This window comes from Schistocerca serialis, chromosome 12, assembly GCF_023864345.2.
Source record: "Schistocerca serialis cubense isolate TAMUIC-IGC-003099 chromosome 12, iqSchSeri2.2, whole genome shotgun sequence".
Taxonomy (NCBI): domain Eukaryota; kingdom Metazoa; phylum Arthropoda; class Insecta; order Orthoptera; family Acrididae; genus Schistocerca; species Schistocerca serialis.
The window spans coordinates 15,665,657-15,680,846 of record NC_064649.1 but is presented as its reverse complement, the minus strand read 5'-3'; the positions used below and the strand labels follow the sequence as shown (position 1 = coordinate 15,680,846).

The 15,190-nt window shown below is 39.2% G+C and overlaps 1 protein-coding gene across 2 annotated transcripts in view; it reads right to left on the bottom strand.

Annotated features, from left to right (window-relative positions):
• Positions 1-15,190, bottom strand: part of LOC126428450 (protein draper) — a 418,154-nt gene that overhangs the window by 72,546 nt on the left and 330,418 nt on the right. For both annotated transcript variants that reach the window (XM_050090385.1, XM_050090386.1), the window contains exons 7-8: positions 12,263-12,400; positions 1,733-1,944 (exon numbers count right to left, since the gene is read on the bottom strand). In XM_050090385.1, coding sequence (XP_049946342.1) covers positions 1,733-1,944; positions 12,263-12,400 — 350 coding nt within the window. The remainder of the gene's footprint in view (positions 1-1,732; positions 1,945-12,262; positions 12,401-15,190) is intronic.

Genomic DNA, 15,190 nt, shown 5'->3' with positions numbered 1-15,190 from the left:
AAAAAGAAATAGCAGTTGATAAATTATGAGACATAACTGCTGACCAGTACACAGGTAATGCCACCAAGAAAAAATATCTTTTAATGTCAACAGATTTGTAAGAAAGCAACAGTGACAATGTTATCTTATTTTTCATAATTTGGAGGAGAGAGATGAAACATAGGGGGAGGGGGGATTACAAAATTTAGTAGAATTACATTTTGGGGAGTTTCCTGTGTGTATTAAAGTTACTGAACCTTCTGTTCATTGTTCACTTTTAAATGAGTGAATGGATGTTAAAATCAATTGTATGGTATAATTTATATCAACTGAAAGGAACAAAAACATGCATATATCCCAGAAAGTTCTGTTATTTATACACGGATGACACTCCTTTATATATCCCATTACTTGTTACGTGTGTCAACATTCTGTTTGAGGCACTCCCTGGAAAAAGTGTGACAGACAGAGCGAGTCGACATAAATTCCATCACACAGATAATGTTTCATTAACCTCCAGTGACTTAATGATCCTACAAAAAGTAGGTAATGTACCAGTTTTTATTATTATTTCAAACAAACAAAACCATCATGGTCTACATTCTGGAGGAAATAATAACAAGAAAATGAAATCTTCAGAAATCTAGATGTAGCATTACAATGTGTGTGTGTGTGTGTGTGTGTGTGTGTGTGTGTGTGTGTGTGTGTGTGTGTGTGAATGGGGAGTGGGTGGGTGGAGAGGCTGGGGGAGGGGGAAGAGGACGGGGAGTGGGGACAGCAGGGGGAGGGGCTGAGAGATGGGGGAAAGGCTAGGGGAGGGGGAGAGGCTTGGGGACAAGGGAGAGGATGGGGGATGGGGGGTAGAGGCAGAGAGAGGGGGGGAGAGGATGGGTGAGAGGGTAGGTTGGGGAATGTGGGGGAGGAGGAGCGGCTGTGGAGGGGCAGAGGCTGAGGGAGGGGACAGAGGCCGAGGGAGGGGACAGAGGCCGAGGGAGGGGACAGAGGCCGAGGGAGGGGACAGAGGCCGAGGGAGGGGACAGAGGCCGAGGGAGGGGACAGAGGCCGAGGGAGGGGACAGAGGCTAGAGCAGGTGTGGTAGCAGGAGGATGAGGGCAGGCTTTGGGTGGAAAATGTTTAAGGAGTGGGAGAAGTTGGGGGATGGGGAAGATGCTGGGAGATGAGGAGAGGATGAGGGGAAGCGTTGGGTGGAAAATGTTGAGGGAGGGTGAGAAGTTGGGGGAGGGGAAGAGTGTGGAGGAGGAGAAGAAGTTGGTGAGGGTGTGGGAGAGAGGAAGGGTGTGGGGAGGAGGGGTGTATGGGGGAGGAGGGAGAGGGTTGGGGTATGAGATGGTGGGGAAGAAGGGGAGGGAGAGAGGTTGGGGAAGGGAAGAGTGTGGAGGACAGGACATGCTGGAGGGTACATGGTGGGGGACGGGAGAGTGTGGGGGGAGGGGAGAGTGAGGGGGGGACGGAAGAGTGTGGGGGCAGGGGAGAGTGAGGGCGGAAGGGGAGAGTGTGGGTGGAAGAGAAGAGAGAAGATGAGAGAGAAGAGAGGGCAGCAAGGAGGAAGGGGTGAGGAGGGAGAGATGAGGAGCAGGAAAAAAATTGAGTTTCGTTCACTCGAGGAAAAATCCTTTCAAAATTTGTTTATTAATCACATTATGTCTCCACGAACCAAACTGTTCTGCCAATACCGCTAAATAAAGACTACTGCAGTCAGGACCACATAACCTTCAGAAATGCACTGACTTACATATCAGTGTTGTGGGGGTCACAGTCGCAGACGCTCTTGCATCCCGGCCCGAACAGCCCGTCAGGACACGCGCGCTGGGAGCAGTCGGTGCCCTTCCAACCGTCCGTGCACTCACAGGAGCCGTCGACAGCCGAGCACTGTGCGCCATTCTTGCAGGTGCAGTTCTGGGAGCAGTTGGCTCCAAACTTCCCCGCTGGGCAGGTCTCCAGGCACTGCAAGAGATCAGTTCGATGTGAGACATGCAGAGAAGTGCCAAAAAGTGGCAATGTGATACATTTACCTTATAGTGTCGATAAATTATAGAACGTAGGGAATTCAGGAATTACATAACACACTTCATTCCACATTAATACCACTGCAGGACAAGACTGGCGAATTGTCAGAAATGAATACATTTTCCAACTTTCCTTGGATACAGTTCTGCTACTGCATAGGTAACAAGTGTGTCAGTGTAATTGTGCTGCTGCAGGAAACATAGTACAAAGCTCAAGTATGTGGGACAGTATGATTTCTTTGGACAAAACATGTGAACTGCACACAGATTCTCCATCAAATTCTCACAATATGTGTGTCCATATGCAGTGGAGTGGTACCAACACTGGACGAAGCCCGTACGGATAAGGGTGATGCCGATACAAAAGTCCAGATCGTGTACCATGTGATTTACATTTTTTTCTGTAAGCTGAAAGAACGTAAGGAGGGTGAGGGGGTGTTCCAACGATGAGGACATTCACACAAAGGTTCTCGAATGCCTCGGTGACTGAGGAGCATATTTCTATCGTCGAGGTAGAAACGATTCGTAGAATGTTCCACTCGTTGTTTACAGACTTGTAACTAAGTTGAAAAATAGTGTCATTTAACTGTGTCAACTTGAATTGCAGTGCACCATTCAACAGAAGTTACTTCACCAACCATCATAATTTGTAACTTACTTTTTGAAGACCATTGCAGTAAATGAAGTACTCAACCTCGAATGGCTAAAGCGAATAAAAATTATTTTAAAATACAGAGATGTGTGCGTTCTACCACCGACCGAGGTCATTTCTCTCCGTAAAAGTTCCCACTTTGTATTTGTGCACAACCAATGTTGAAGTTTAACAAATCTCAAAAGAACAGAATCACAAGTTGCTGGATAACAAATACCGGCTAACAGACAATTTTTGACCAACAGGTTCACAGGACTCATTATGAGGTAGTATTTTCATTGGAAGCTAAACATTTAATTCAACCAGAAGCTAAACATTTAATTCAACCAGTATGTGTTAGTACATGCAGTATTTATAAACTCATATTTTGCAAAATAGGAGCCGACATCTCGTTGTACGTTTGTCCCCTGTCTGTCATCGAAAATCGGATATGAAGTCTCAGTGGAGTGACTAAAATATAGCGAAATGGAACACCTCATACTAAAAATCTGGATAGTGTCACCACTGTGGCTTTTTGTATCTGATTACTGCAGTGCAGATAAACTAAAAATAATGCAGGAAGTTAACATGCTGCCCTTTTCAAATTTGTATTCTGTTCCACTGGACTACATTTTAATCCCTTCACTGATACTTCACATTCACACTCTGAAGACAAATATGGGAAGAAGATCACAGCCAGACTCAAGAAATTGGCAGATGACCCAACATTCGGACTCTACAAAGCAGCTGAAGAAACAGCTGACCACACTTTGAGCTGTTGCAAAAAGATCGTTCAGACTGATTATGAGCAGAGGCACAATGCTGTGGCATGAATGAGGCAATGGATTTTTTTTTACCAAAGTTTGCATCAGCCAGTGACAAACCAGAAAAAGTTGTCAAAAACAAACTTAACAAATTACTGTCAGACTTCCCACTCCAGGCAGATCAAATGCTGCAGCACAATACACCAGACTCCATGACAGTGGAGAAAAATGAAGTGTCCATCACTGACATTTCCACCCCAGGTGATGGCAGAATAAACATGAGACAACTTGAAAAACTTACCAGATACAAGGAATTGAACAGCAAACTGTAGTGACATGTAAACCAGTGAAAGCAGTCTGAGTGGTTTTCAGCACACTGAGAGCAGTGCCAAAAGATCTTAGTCCACATTTGAAATGGATTTATATTGTTGAAATATTCTTCCACCCATTACCAAAAGTCACTTTACTGGGATCTGCACAAAATATTTGCTGAAACAGCACACAATCCTAGACACTTGGGAAGTTTCCAACTAGTGACAGAAAACAAAATCCATCATCATCATCATCATCATCATCATCATCCTCCACCACCACCACCACCACCAATAATCTGAAATCTATTGCTGTATTATTATTATTATTATTATTATTATTATTATCATCTTTCCTTTCTCAGACCTTAGGTCTGGTTCGGAATGAAAGTGACTCGGACCTTGATCAAGCGTCACTTCCTTTTAACTGTACGGTATATGTTACATTGCGTTTAGGAACTTTCGGGTAATTGAACATGTATCAATAATTACGGATTTCTGAAGTTGTATATATAAGTTTGGATGTAGCTGTATTGCATTGATGTACTGGTGGATATTGCGTGGTATGACTCCTGTAGTTGAAAGTATAATTGGTATAATGTCAACTTTATCCTGATGCCACATGTCCTTGACTTCCTCAGCCAGTTGGATGTATTTTTCAATTTTTTCTCCTGCTTTCTTCTGTATATTTGCTGTATTGGGTATGGATATTTCAATTAGTTGTGTTAATTTCTTCTTTTTATTGGTGAGTATGATGTCAGGTTTGTTATGTGGCGTTGTTTTATCTGTTATAATGGTTCTGTTCCAGTATAATTTGTATTCATCATTCTCCAGTACATTTTGTGGTGTATACTTGCATGTAGGAATGTGTTGTTTTAAAAGTTTATGTTGTAAGGCAAGCTGTTGATGTATTATTTTTGCGACGTTGTCATTTCTTCTGGGGTATTCTGTATTCGCTAGTATTGTACATCCGCTTGTGATGTGATCTACTGTTTCTATTTATTGTTTACAAAGTCTGCATTTATCCGTTGTGGTATTGGGATCTTTAATAATATGCTTGCTGTAATATCTGGTGTTTATTGTTTGATCCTGTATTGCAATCATGAATCCTTCTGTCTCACTGTATATATTGCCTCTTCTTAGCCATGTGTTGGATGCGTCTTGATCGATGTGTGGCTGTGTTAGATGATACGGGTGCTTGCCATGTAGTGTTTTCTTTTTCCAATTTACTTTCTTTGTATCTGTTGATGTTATGTGATCTAAAGGGTTGTAGAGGTGGTTATGAAATTGTAGTGGTGTAGCCGATGTATTTATGTGGGTGATTGCTTTGTGTATTTTGCTAGTTTCTGCTCGTTCTAGAAAGAATTTTCTTAAATTGTCTACCTGTCCATAATGTAGGTTTTTTATGTTGATAAATCCCCTTCCTCCTTCCTTTCTGCTTAATGTGAATCTTTCTGTTGCTGAATGTATGTGATGTATTCTATATTTGTGGCATTGTGTTCGTGTAAGTGTATTGAGTGCTTCTAGGTCTGTGTTACTCCATTTCACTACTCCAAATGAGTAGGTCAATATTGGTATAGCATAGGTATTTATAGCTTTTGTCTTGTTTCTTGCTGTCAATTCTGTTTTCAGTATTTTTGTTAGTCTTTGTCTATATTTTTCTTTTAGCTCTTCCTTAATATTTATATCATCTATTCCTATTTTTTGTCTGTATCCTAGATATTTATAGGCATCTGTTTTTTCCATCGCTTCTATGCAGTCGCTGTGGTTATCCAATATGTAATCTTCTTGTTTAGTGTGTTTTCCCTTGACTATGCTATTTTTCTTACATTTGTCTGTTCCAAAAGCCATATTTATATCATTGCTAAATACTTCTGTTATCTTTAGTAATTGGTTGAGTTGTTGATTTGTTGCTGCCAGTAGTTTTAGATCATCCATGTATAGCAAATGTGTGATTTTGTGTGGGTATGTTCCAGTAATATTGTAACCATAATTTGTATTATTTAGCATGTTGGATAGTGGGTTCAGAGCAAGGCAGAACCAGAAAGGACTTAATGAATCTCCTTGGTATATTCCACGCTTAATCTGTATTGGCTGTGATGTGATATTATTTGAATTTGTTTGGATATTAAGTGTGGTTTTCCAGTTTTTCATTACTATGTTTAGGAACTGTATCAATTTAGGATCTACTTTATATATTTCCAATATTTGTAGTAACCATGAGTGGGGTACACTATCAAAAGCTTTTTGGTAATCGATGTATGCGTAGTGTAGCGACCTTTGTTTAGTTTTAGCTTGATATGTCACCTCTGCATCTATTATCAGTTGCCCTTTACATCCTCGTGCTCCTTTGCAACAGCCTTTTTGTTCTTCATTTATAATTTTGTTCTGTGTTGTATGTGTCACTAGTTTCTGTTTAATGACTGAAGTTAATATTTTGTATATTGTTGGTAGGCATGTTATGGGGCGATATTTAGCTGGGTTCGCTGTGTCTGCTTGATCTTTAGGTTTCAGATAAGTTATTCCATGTGTAAGTGTATCAGGGAATGTGTATGGGTCTGCAATGTAACTGTTAAATAATTTAATATAATGGAAGGAAACATTCCACGTGGGAAAAATTATATATAAAAACAAAGATGAGGTGACTTACCGAACAAAAGCGCTGGCAGGTCGATAGACACACAAACAAACACAAACATACACACAAAATTCAAGCTTTCGCAACAAACTGTTGCCTCATCAGGAATATACAGACACAAGCAGACATATTTAAAGACCAATATGTCTGCTTGTGTCTGTATATGTGTGGATGGATATGTGTGTGTGTGTGCGCGAGTGTATATCCGTCCTTTTTTCCCCCTAAGGTAAGTCTTTCCGCTCCCGGGATTGGAATGACTCCTTACCCTCTCCCTTAAAACCCACTTCCTTTCGTCTTCCCCTCTCCTTCCCTCTTTCCTGATGAGGCAACAGTTTGTTGCGAAAGCTTGAATTTTGTGTGTATGTTTGTGTTTGTTTGTGTGTCTATCGACCTGCCAGCGCTTTTGTTCGGTAAGTCACCTCATCTTTGTTTTTATATATAATGTTAAATAATTTAGTTAGATGTGAATGTGTTGAGGTGAACTTCTTTAACCAGAAATTTGCTATTTTATCATTTCCAGGGGCTTTCCAATTGTGAGTAGAATTAATTGCTTGGGTGACTTCATGTTGCAAAATTGTCACTTCAGGCATTTGTGGTATCATCTTGTATGTGTCTGTTTCTGCTTGTATCCACCGTGCATGCCTGTTATGTTGTACCGGGTTTGACCATATGTTGCTCCAGAGGTGTTCCATGTCTGTTATGTTTGGTGGATTGTTTATTTCAATGTGTGTGTTATCTATTGTCTGGTAAAATTTCTTTTGGTTTGTGTTGAATGTTTGGTTTCGTTTCCTTCTATTTTCACTTTTTTTGTATCTTGTGAGCCGTTTGGCGAATGCTTGTAATTCCTGCTTCTTTTCGTCTAATTGCTCTGTCGCTTCTTGTTGTGAGATTTTACCTAACCTTTTTCGTTTTTTTTCTGAGATTTCATTTCTTATAAATTGTGTTAGCTGTCCGATGTCTTTTCTCAGTTTTTCTATTTTGATCTGTAGCCTGTGTTGCCATGCTGGTTTTGTGGGATTCTTCTGTGTGTTGGTTGGTTCAGATCTCTGCCTAGTGTGTATATTTAGTGTAGTGAGTGCTCCTATTATTATTATTATTATTATTATTATTATTATTATTATTATTATTATTACTATTACTACAATATTATGAAAAGGATAGTTCCTACTACTCACCGTATAGTGAAGATGCTGAATCACAGATAGGCACAACCACAAGACTTTCAGAAAGTGAGCTTTCAGCCGACAAGGACCGCAGTCTCTGACTGCTCTCTGAGCTGCGTTGTCTATTTATGCCATATGGTGAGTAGCAACTACTCTTTTCATAATATTGTTACCTTCCATCCTGGATTTTCCATTGTTTTATTATTATTATTATTTCCTTCACTTTCTCAGACGTTAAGTCCGGTTAAAAATGGAGTGACGCAGACCTTGATCAAGCGTCACTTCCTTTTAACTGTACGGTATGTGTTATATTGCATTTAGGAACTTTCGGGTAATTGAACATGTATCAATAATTACGGATTTCTGTAGTTGTATATATAAGTTTGGATGTAGCTGTATTGCATTGATGTACTGGTGGATATTGTGTGGTATGACTCCTGTAGTTGATAGTATAATTGGTATGATGTCAACTTTATCCTGATGCCACATGTCTTTGACTTCCTCAGCCAGTTGGATGTATTTTTCAATTTTTTCTCCTGTTTTCTTTTGTATATTTGTTGTATTGGGTATGGATATTTCGATTAGTTGTTTTAATTTCTTCTTTTTATTGGTGAGTATGATGTCAGGTTTGTTATGTGGCGTTGTTTTATCTGTTATAATGGTTCTGTTCCAGTATAATTTGTATTCATCATTCTCCAGTACATTTTGTGGTGTATACTTGTATGTAGGAACGTGTTGTTTTAAAAGTTTATGTTGTAAGGCAAGCTGTTGATGTATTATTTTTGCGACATTGTCATGTCTTCTGGGGTATACTGTATTTGCTAGTATTGTACATCTGCTTGTGATGTGATCTACTGTTTCTATTTGTTGTTTACAAAGTCTGCATTTATCCATTGTGGTATTGGGATCTTTAATAATATGCTTGCTGTAATACCTGGTGTTTATTGTTTGATCCTGTATTGCAATCATGAATCCTTCCATCTCACTGTATATATTGCCTTTTCTTAGCCATGTGTTGGATGCGTCCTGATCGATATGTGGCTGTGTTAGATGATACGGGTGCTTGCCATGAAGTGTTTTCTTTTTCCAATTTACTTTCTTCGTATCTGTTGATGTTATGTGATCTAAAGGGTTGTAGAAGTGGTTATGAAATTGCAGTGGTGTAGCCGATGTATTTATATGAGTGATTGCCTTGTGTATTTTGCTAGTTTCTGCTCGTTCTAGAAAGAATTTTCTTAAATTGTCTACCTGTCCATAATGTAGGTTTTTTATGTCGATAAATCCCCTTCCTCCTTCCTTTCTGCTTAATGTGAATCTTTCTGCTTCTGAATGTATGTGATGTATTCTATATTTGTGGCATTGTGATCGTGTAAGTGTATTGAGTGCTTCTAGGTCTGTGTTACTCCATTTCACTACTCCAAATGAGTAGGTCAATATTGGTATGGCATAAGTATTTATAGCTTTTGTCTTGTTTCTTGCTGTCAATTCTGTTTTCAGTATTTTTGTTAGTCTTTGTCTATATTTTTCTTTTAGTTCTTCTTTAATATTTGTATTATCTATTCCTATTTTTTGTCTGTATCCTAGATATTTATAGGCATCCGTTTTTTCCATCGCTTCTATGCAGTCGCTGTGGTTATCCAATATGTAATCTTCTTGTTTAGTGTGTTTTCCCTTGACTATGCTATTTTTCTTACATTTGTCTGTTCCAAAAGCCATACTTATATCATTGCTGAATCCTTCTGTTATCTTTAGTAATTGGTTGAGTTGTTGATTTGTTGCTGCCAGTAGTTTTAGATCATCCATGTATAGCAAATGTGTGATTTTGTGTGGGTATGTTCCAGTAATATTGTATCCATAATTTGTATTATTTAGCATGTTGGATAGTGGGTTCAGAGCAATGTTATTATTATTATTATTATTATTATTATTATTATTATTATTATTACTAGTACTATTACTACTGCTATTACTATTATACAGGGTGGCACATATAAAAGTAGCCCAATCAATTATATAGGAACTGTAATACAGGGTGTTCATAAAGCCCCTTTACGACTTCAAAATTTTATTACAATGGCACTTGTTGAAATATTTCAACAAAATTTCTTTTATTTTAATCACTGTTTATTAAAGTTTTTATATATACTAAAAATTTGTGTTTCAGATACTCTGTTGATGGAAGGAACTGAACCTCTATAAAATGGCAACTCCTCAAGAGAAGGCACGATATGTGTCTTGGTTTATTGAGACAAAATCAGATGTTCAGACTCAACAAAACTTCAGAACGAAGTATGGAAGAGATCCACCATCGCACCCTTCAATCCGTGCATGACACAAAAAATTTATGGAGACAGGGACAGTGTTGGATAAAGGGAGGAGTGGGCGACCAAGAACATCCGAGGGACACATTGACTGCATTTTAAACGTCTTCACTCGTTCACCTACGAAGTCCATTCGCAATGCTGCCAGACAGTTGCAACTACCATGTCCAACTGTGCATAAGGTCCTCCACAAGAACTTATGGTTGTATGCTTACAAAGTGCAACTGTTACAGACACTTGAGTCAAATGACAAGCCAAAACATGCTGGAATGCCTTTTGGAGGATGAAGCATTCCTCAAGTGAGTTTGTTTCAGTGATGAGGCAACTTTTCATGTTTCTGGGACATTAAACAGACACAGTGTGAGAATCTGAACACCCCCATGTGACTAGGGAGCTTCACCAGCATAGTCGAAAAGTGAATGTGTCGTGTGGAATCACGTGCAACCAAATAATTGGTCCATTTTTCTTCAACGAGTCAACAATTACTGCATATGTTTGCCTCAAACTTCTGACTGAATATGTAACACCACAATTGATTGACTTACAACCAACTATCATTTTCCTGCAAGATGGTGCACCATCACATTGGGGACTGCATGTTCGTCAGTTCCTCAACGAAAAACATTTCCAGGCAGATGGATTGGGAGGGATGGGCCAATTCCTTGGCCATCACATTCACCAGATATCACTCCCTTGGACCTTTTTTTGTGGGGCTATGTAAAAGATATCATGTATCAAACACAGATACGGGACATTGCTGACTTGAAGCAAAGGATTCGTAATGCCATTGCCACCATTGATGACGCTACGCTATAGCGAACATGGCAAGAAATAGAGTACTGTCTTGATGTGCTTCATGCAACTAATGGCGCCCATATAGAAGTCTATTAAACTCTATCAAAAAACCTTTATAAACACCGATTACAAAAAAAGAAATGTTAAAATATTTCAACAACTGCCGTTGAAATAAAATTTTGAAGTTGTAAAGGGACTTTATAAACACCCTGTAGAATTGCAGAAACAAAGAGCTGAAATTGGTGCACCATTTACTTACAATGAAAGATACAGTAACAAAAGAAAAAAAACATTTATAGAAAATGTTGAAAGTGAACCCCTGAAACGTCATCATACATCTGTTCACGTGTAAGCAAGTTCAGATACATCTGGAATAAAATTCGGATATCCGTGGTGGCAACTTCACGCCTGATGCTGTCTTGCAGTTCCTGTATTGCAATAATTTCTGGTGTGCAAACTGAAGGAATTCTTTGTTGTTATAGATTTTGCACAAATCCGTAGGCATGCCAGTTTTTATACAGACTGTGTATTGTCCTCTTTGCTGGTAGTTCTCTATCAGGATACTTGACCCTGAAAACTTTGCGACTTTCCTTAACCGAACTTGTTTTCACATAAGCTGCCACATTTCGATTCTTTCTTCTATTAAGAAAGTCATTTTGCAGACTGCAAATAGAAACATCTAACTTCACTGACGATATAAACAAACACTGAATAAAGAATGCTAACAACTGATTATTGCATAAAACTGTCCATTGTTGTAGCTGTTTACTCTGTTTCAGAAATTGGAATATTGCATTCACATTCAAAGTCGAGACGGGCTACTTTAACTGTGCCACCTCTTATATGTGGTGGCTGTTCTGTTCTATATATGCAATGTGTCTTCTTTTGGACATACCCACCAAGGCGTATCTATACACTTATATATGTGGTGTTTGGACATGTCCAAAAGAACAGACATGACATACATACTTGATCAGATATGCCTCAATGGACACATGGCTGCTTCAATGCAAATGTATACCATCATTTGCCCCCTTGCAGGAATACAGTCAGGCCGCAATAAATGGGGAAAATGACTGGGGTAACAACATAAGTGGCGAGAAGCACTTGGGAATTTGGGTAGGCCATGAAGCCTGTCTGGATGACTGAGGCAGTTGTGGCAACTATCCTAGAGAAGCAGAGCATCCACACCCTGCTCCTGGTCTGGCATAAATTTTCAAGTATAGTTGTTGAATTTTTATTTGATGGAGACACAGATGTAAATTTTTTGAATGATGCTGCTGCCGCAGCCATTTGACTATAATATTTTTTTATTTTATTGTTACATGATCTAGATTTCAATCTTAGGTGATTTTCAAGAACAAAAACTTATTTCTACAGGTATGTCGAAAGACATCGGACTGGTGCGAGTTTTTGTTCTTGAAACTAGCCTAAGGCTGGAATCTGAATCTTATAGCAATAAAATAAAAAATTATTATAGTGAAACAGCAATAGGAGGAGGAGGAGGAGGAGAAGGTGGCGGCTATTGAATTATCTCCACGCCCAAAGCAGCTATGGCACATCGATTTGTGCCTGACAGAGAGAACCATTCACTATAAACAGATGTTTTAACACACATGGTTGTGCGACTCACCCTATCTCCCCTGAAGCCAGGCGCACACTCGCAGGTGCCGGTGATGTGGTGGCAGGAGGCTCCGTTGAAGCAGTCGCACCTCTCGCTGCAGTTGTGGCCCCACAGCCCGGCAGGACAGCGGTTGGCACACACTGGACCCTACAGCAATGCCACTCCGATGTACACAGATCTCTGATTGTACACTAACATTCAAAAAAATGGCACCTCACACACTGATGATCTGAAAAATAAATACTGGTTAGTGAACTGAATCACGTAATATGTACTTGTTGCCGTGGGGAGAATGATATTTATTCATATGGAATTGCAAACAGTGCAATGAATTAAGACTTTTATGATTTCTTGAAAGACTAATGTAAAAATGTACAGAAAAAATATTCATCATTCAACGCAGTTGTATTTTTAAAAAGTATCAATTTATTATGTGGATTATTCTTTTTTCTACATTAAAAATATTAATAACTGTGAAACAGCTGAATGATCTTATGTAATTACTTACTCTGGTCTTGATCTTGGATGAGGACAGATGTGAGAGACACTGTAAGTGTACTTATGTTGCATTTTGGTAAAATGTGTGTGTTTCTTTGCTCTTAAAACCTTTATTTATGTACCTTTAGCATCCCTGCTTGTTAGGAAACTAATAACTTATTTTTTCAAAGTATTGAAACATGCAATACAGTGTGAGCCTACAACTGATTGTTGTCAGCCATTTGCACAGCCTCAACAGTTTATTTGAATATTGCCAATATTAAATGGCACAGAGCTACAGAAATAACTTACAAAGTTTGCATTTTAATTATATTATTTACTTGATTGTGTTATCCTTTAAGATACACCGACACAAATGTGCCAGTAAAACTTTAAATGATGACACAAATGACTGGCCTTCTAGGCCTGAAATTTTTCTAAGTGGCTGGTCCTCAAAGTGTTAAGTTTTGAATTACAGTCAAATGCTCCACGATTTAAGACGTTCGTCACACATTCCCACACACAGTACAAGTCATTTTGTATAAAATGAAATTTTCTTTGAAAGTAATACTTCTGAAACCACCATTTGCACTATTTTCACACAACTTGTCAAATGCAAACAGATGTAGTGCCACCCTCATCGAAAGCACCTTCTTGTTACGAAGTATCCCATAGTTTCCATCGTAAGGCCTTTGACACGTTTTGCTGTTGGCAGACGCTCGAGTGTGCAGTATTTTTTTAAAGAATATATGGTCCACTTCCTTTGCAACTGGATGTTTCTCATTTATGTTTCATTGCTGCAGTACTCATTATTCTGTAGTAGTGTGCTAAAGTAAAATTTTTGTTAGAATATCAGTTCTTACCAGCCAAAATTATAAAAATTTAACTGAATACTAAAACAATGAAAAATTTTCAGAATTCTAAAGAAAAAAAAAATTTTCCCGAGTTTTCCCCAGTTTTCTCCCAGATGAAAAATTCCCAGGTTTTGCCCAGATTTCCCAATTGTCATATCCTGAGCTATCATCCCACTGACACACCAGGTTACAGATACCCATTTGTTAAAACACCATGTCCTGCTGCTTGAAGAAGTCTGAAACTGGTCGCGCACGTCCTCATCTGACAAGAATCGTCAACCTTCCGAGGCCTTTTCTAAGGGACTGAATGTGTGATAATCACTTGGCAAGACATTAGGATTATAGGATGGTTTCTCAAGTGCCACCACTTGAGTTGATCTGTCATGAATGAGGCTGGCCTCCCAGATCAACGGGCATCTCGTGTCAAATCACAATGAGCACAGAACTTGGCACACAACAGACTTGCTGCCTCTTATGCATTCTTGATTCCCCAATGGATTGTCCTTCAGCGGTTGAGAAAATATATCACCATCATGTTGGCCCTGTTGGACGCATTTTGTAATAATGTTGCTGCAGGCCAGGCACACAATATGTTCGATCCCATTAGCTGGCCAGGAAAGGATGACACAGACCTCACAGCCACGAAAGGGTTAACTGTTTGTGCATTGTATTCCTTGAGGCAGAATTTGAGGACCAAAGCAGCACTGGCTTAAACGAGCATGGAAAGTCACACTCAGGCTGGGCAGTGTAGAGTGTGCACGGAATAAAGTGGTCGGTAGATGGGCGGTCGGCAGGGCATGGGTGGGGAGAGCAGTAGTGGTGGGTGTTGCGGCCAGGCACTGCATGAGGACTGCTGAGCACTGGAGGGGAAGTGCCATTCTGAATTGAACCCTACGCTCAAATTTTTTGCAAATATTAAGTGGAGCCCGTCCATGCCCACATTTACATGGTGATCATTCAAAAAGATCAGCTTCGGTTAGTACATAAAAAGATTTCTGCTGAAAATGCAACAAAAGCAGCAATTTATTTTCACCTAGCATGTTAACCATTTGTAACTTTCATAGAAGCATCACGAGTGGCGAATTTTGAGCAAAACCTACATTTCTCTTGTTGCCATGTTCACATTTGCTTCTTTTACCAAAACACAGCAGAGTTCACACAATTGCGCCTCACTAACATGTCCTGCAGATGCAACAGCGAGAAAGTTCTAAAACGGTGGTTTATTAAGTGAGGAAGTGAGGAGAAGTAAGGTAAATAGCTTACAAAAAAAAAAAAAAAAAAAAAAAAGCACATCCTCACTACAAAAATAAATGTGTAATGTCTTCATTTACATTGCCCCAAAACCCACAGCATTTCTTGTTTTACCAGCTATCAATGGACATTAAAAATTGCATTATTTCAACCAAAACGTCTGTAATTAATGGAATAACACAGTAGATATTGAAGTTTTGTATAATAACCATGCGACAAAATACTCTCCTCTTTTCACGCTATCATTTGTCAAAATCCTGTCTCGATCTCTCAAATGGATTAACAATTGCTAATGAGTGTGATAAATAAAATCAGTTTTTTTAGATTGGTGACAGGTAGAGACCTCCACCCAAGT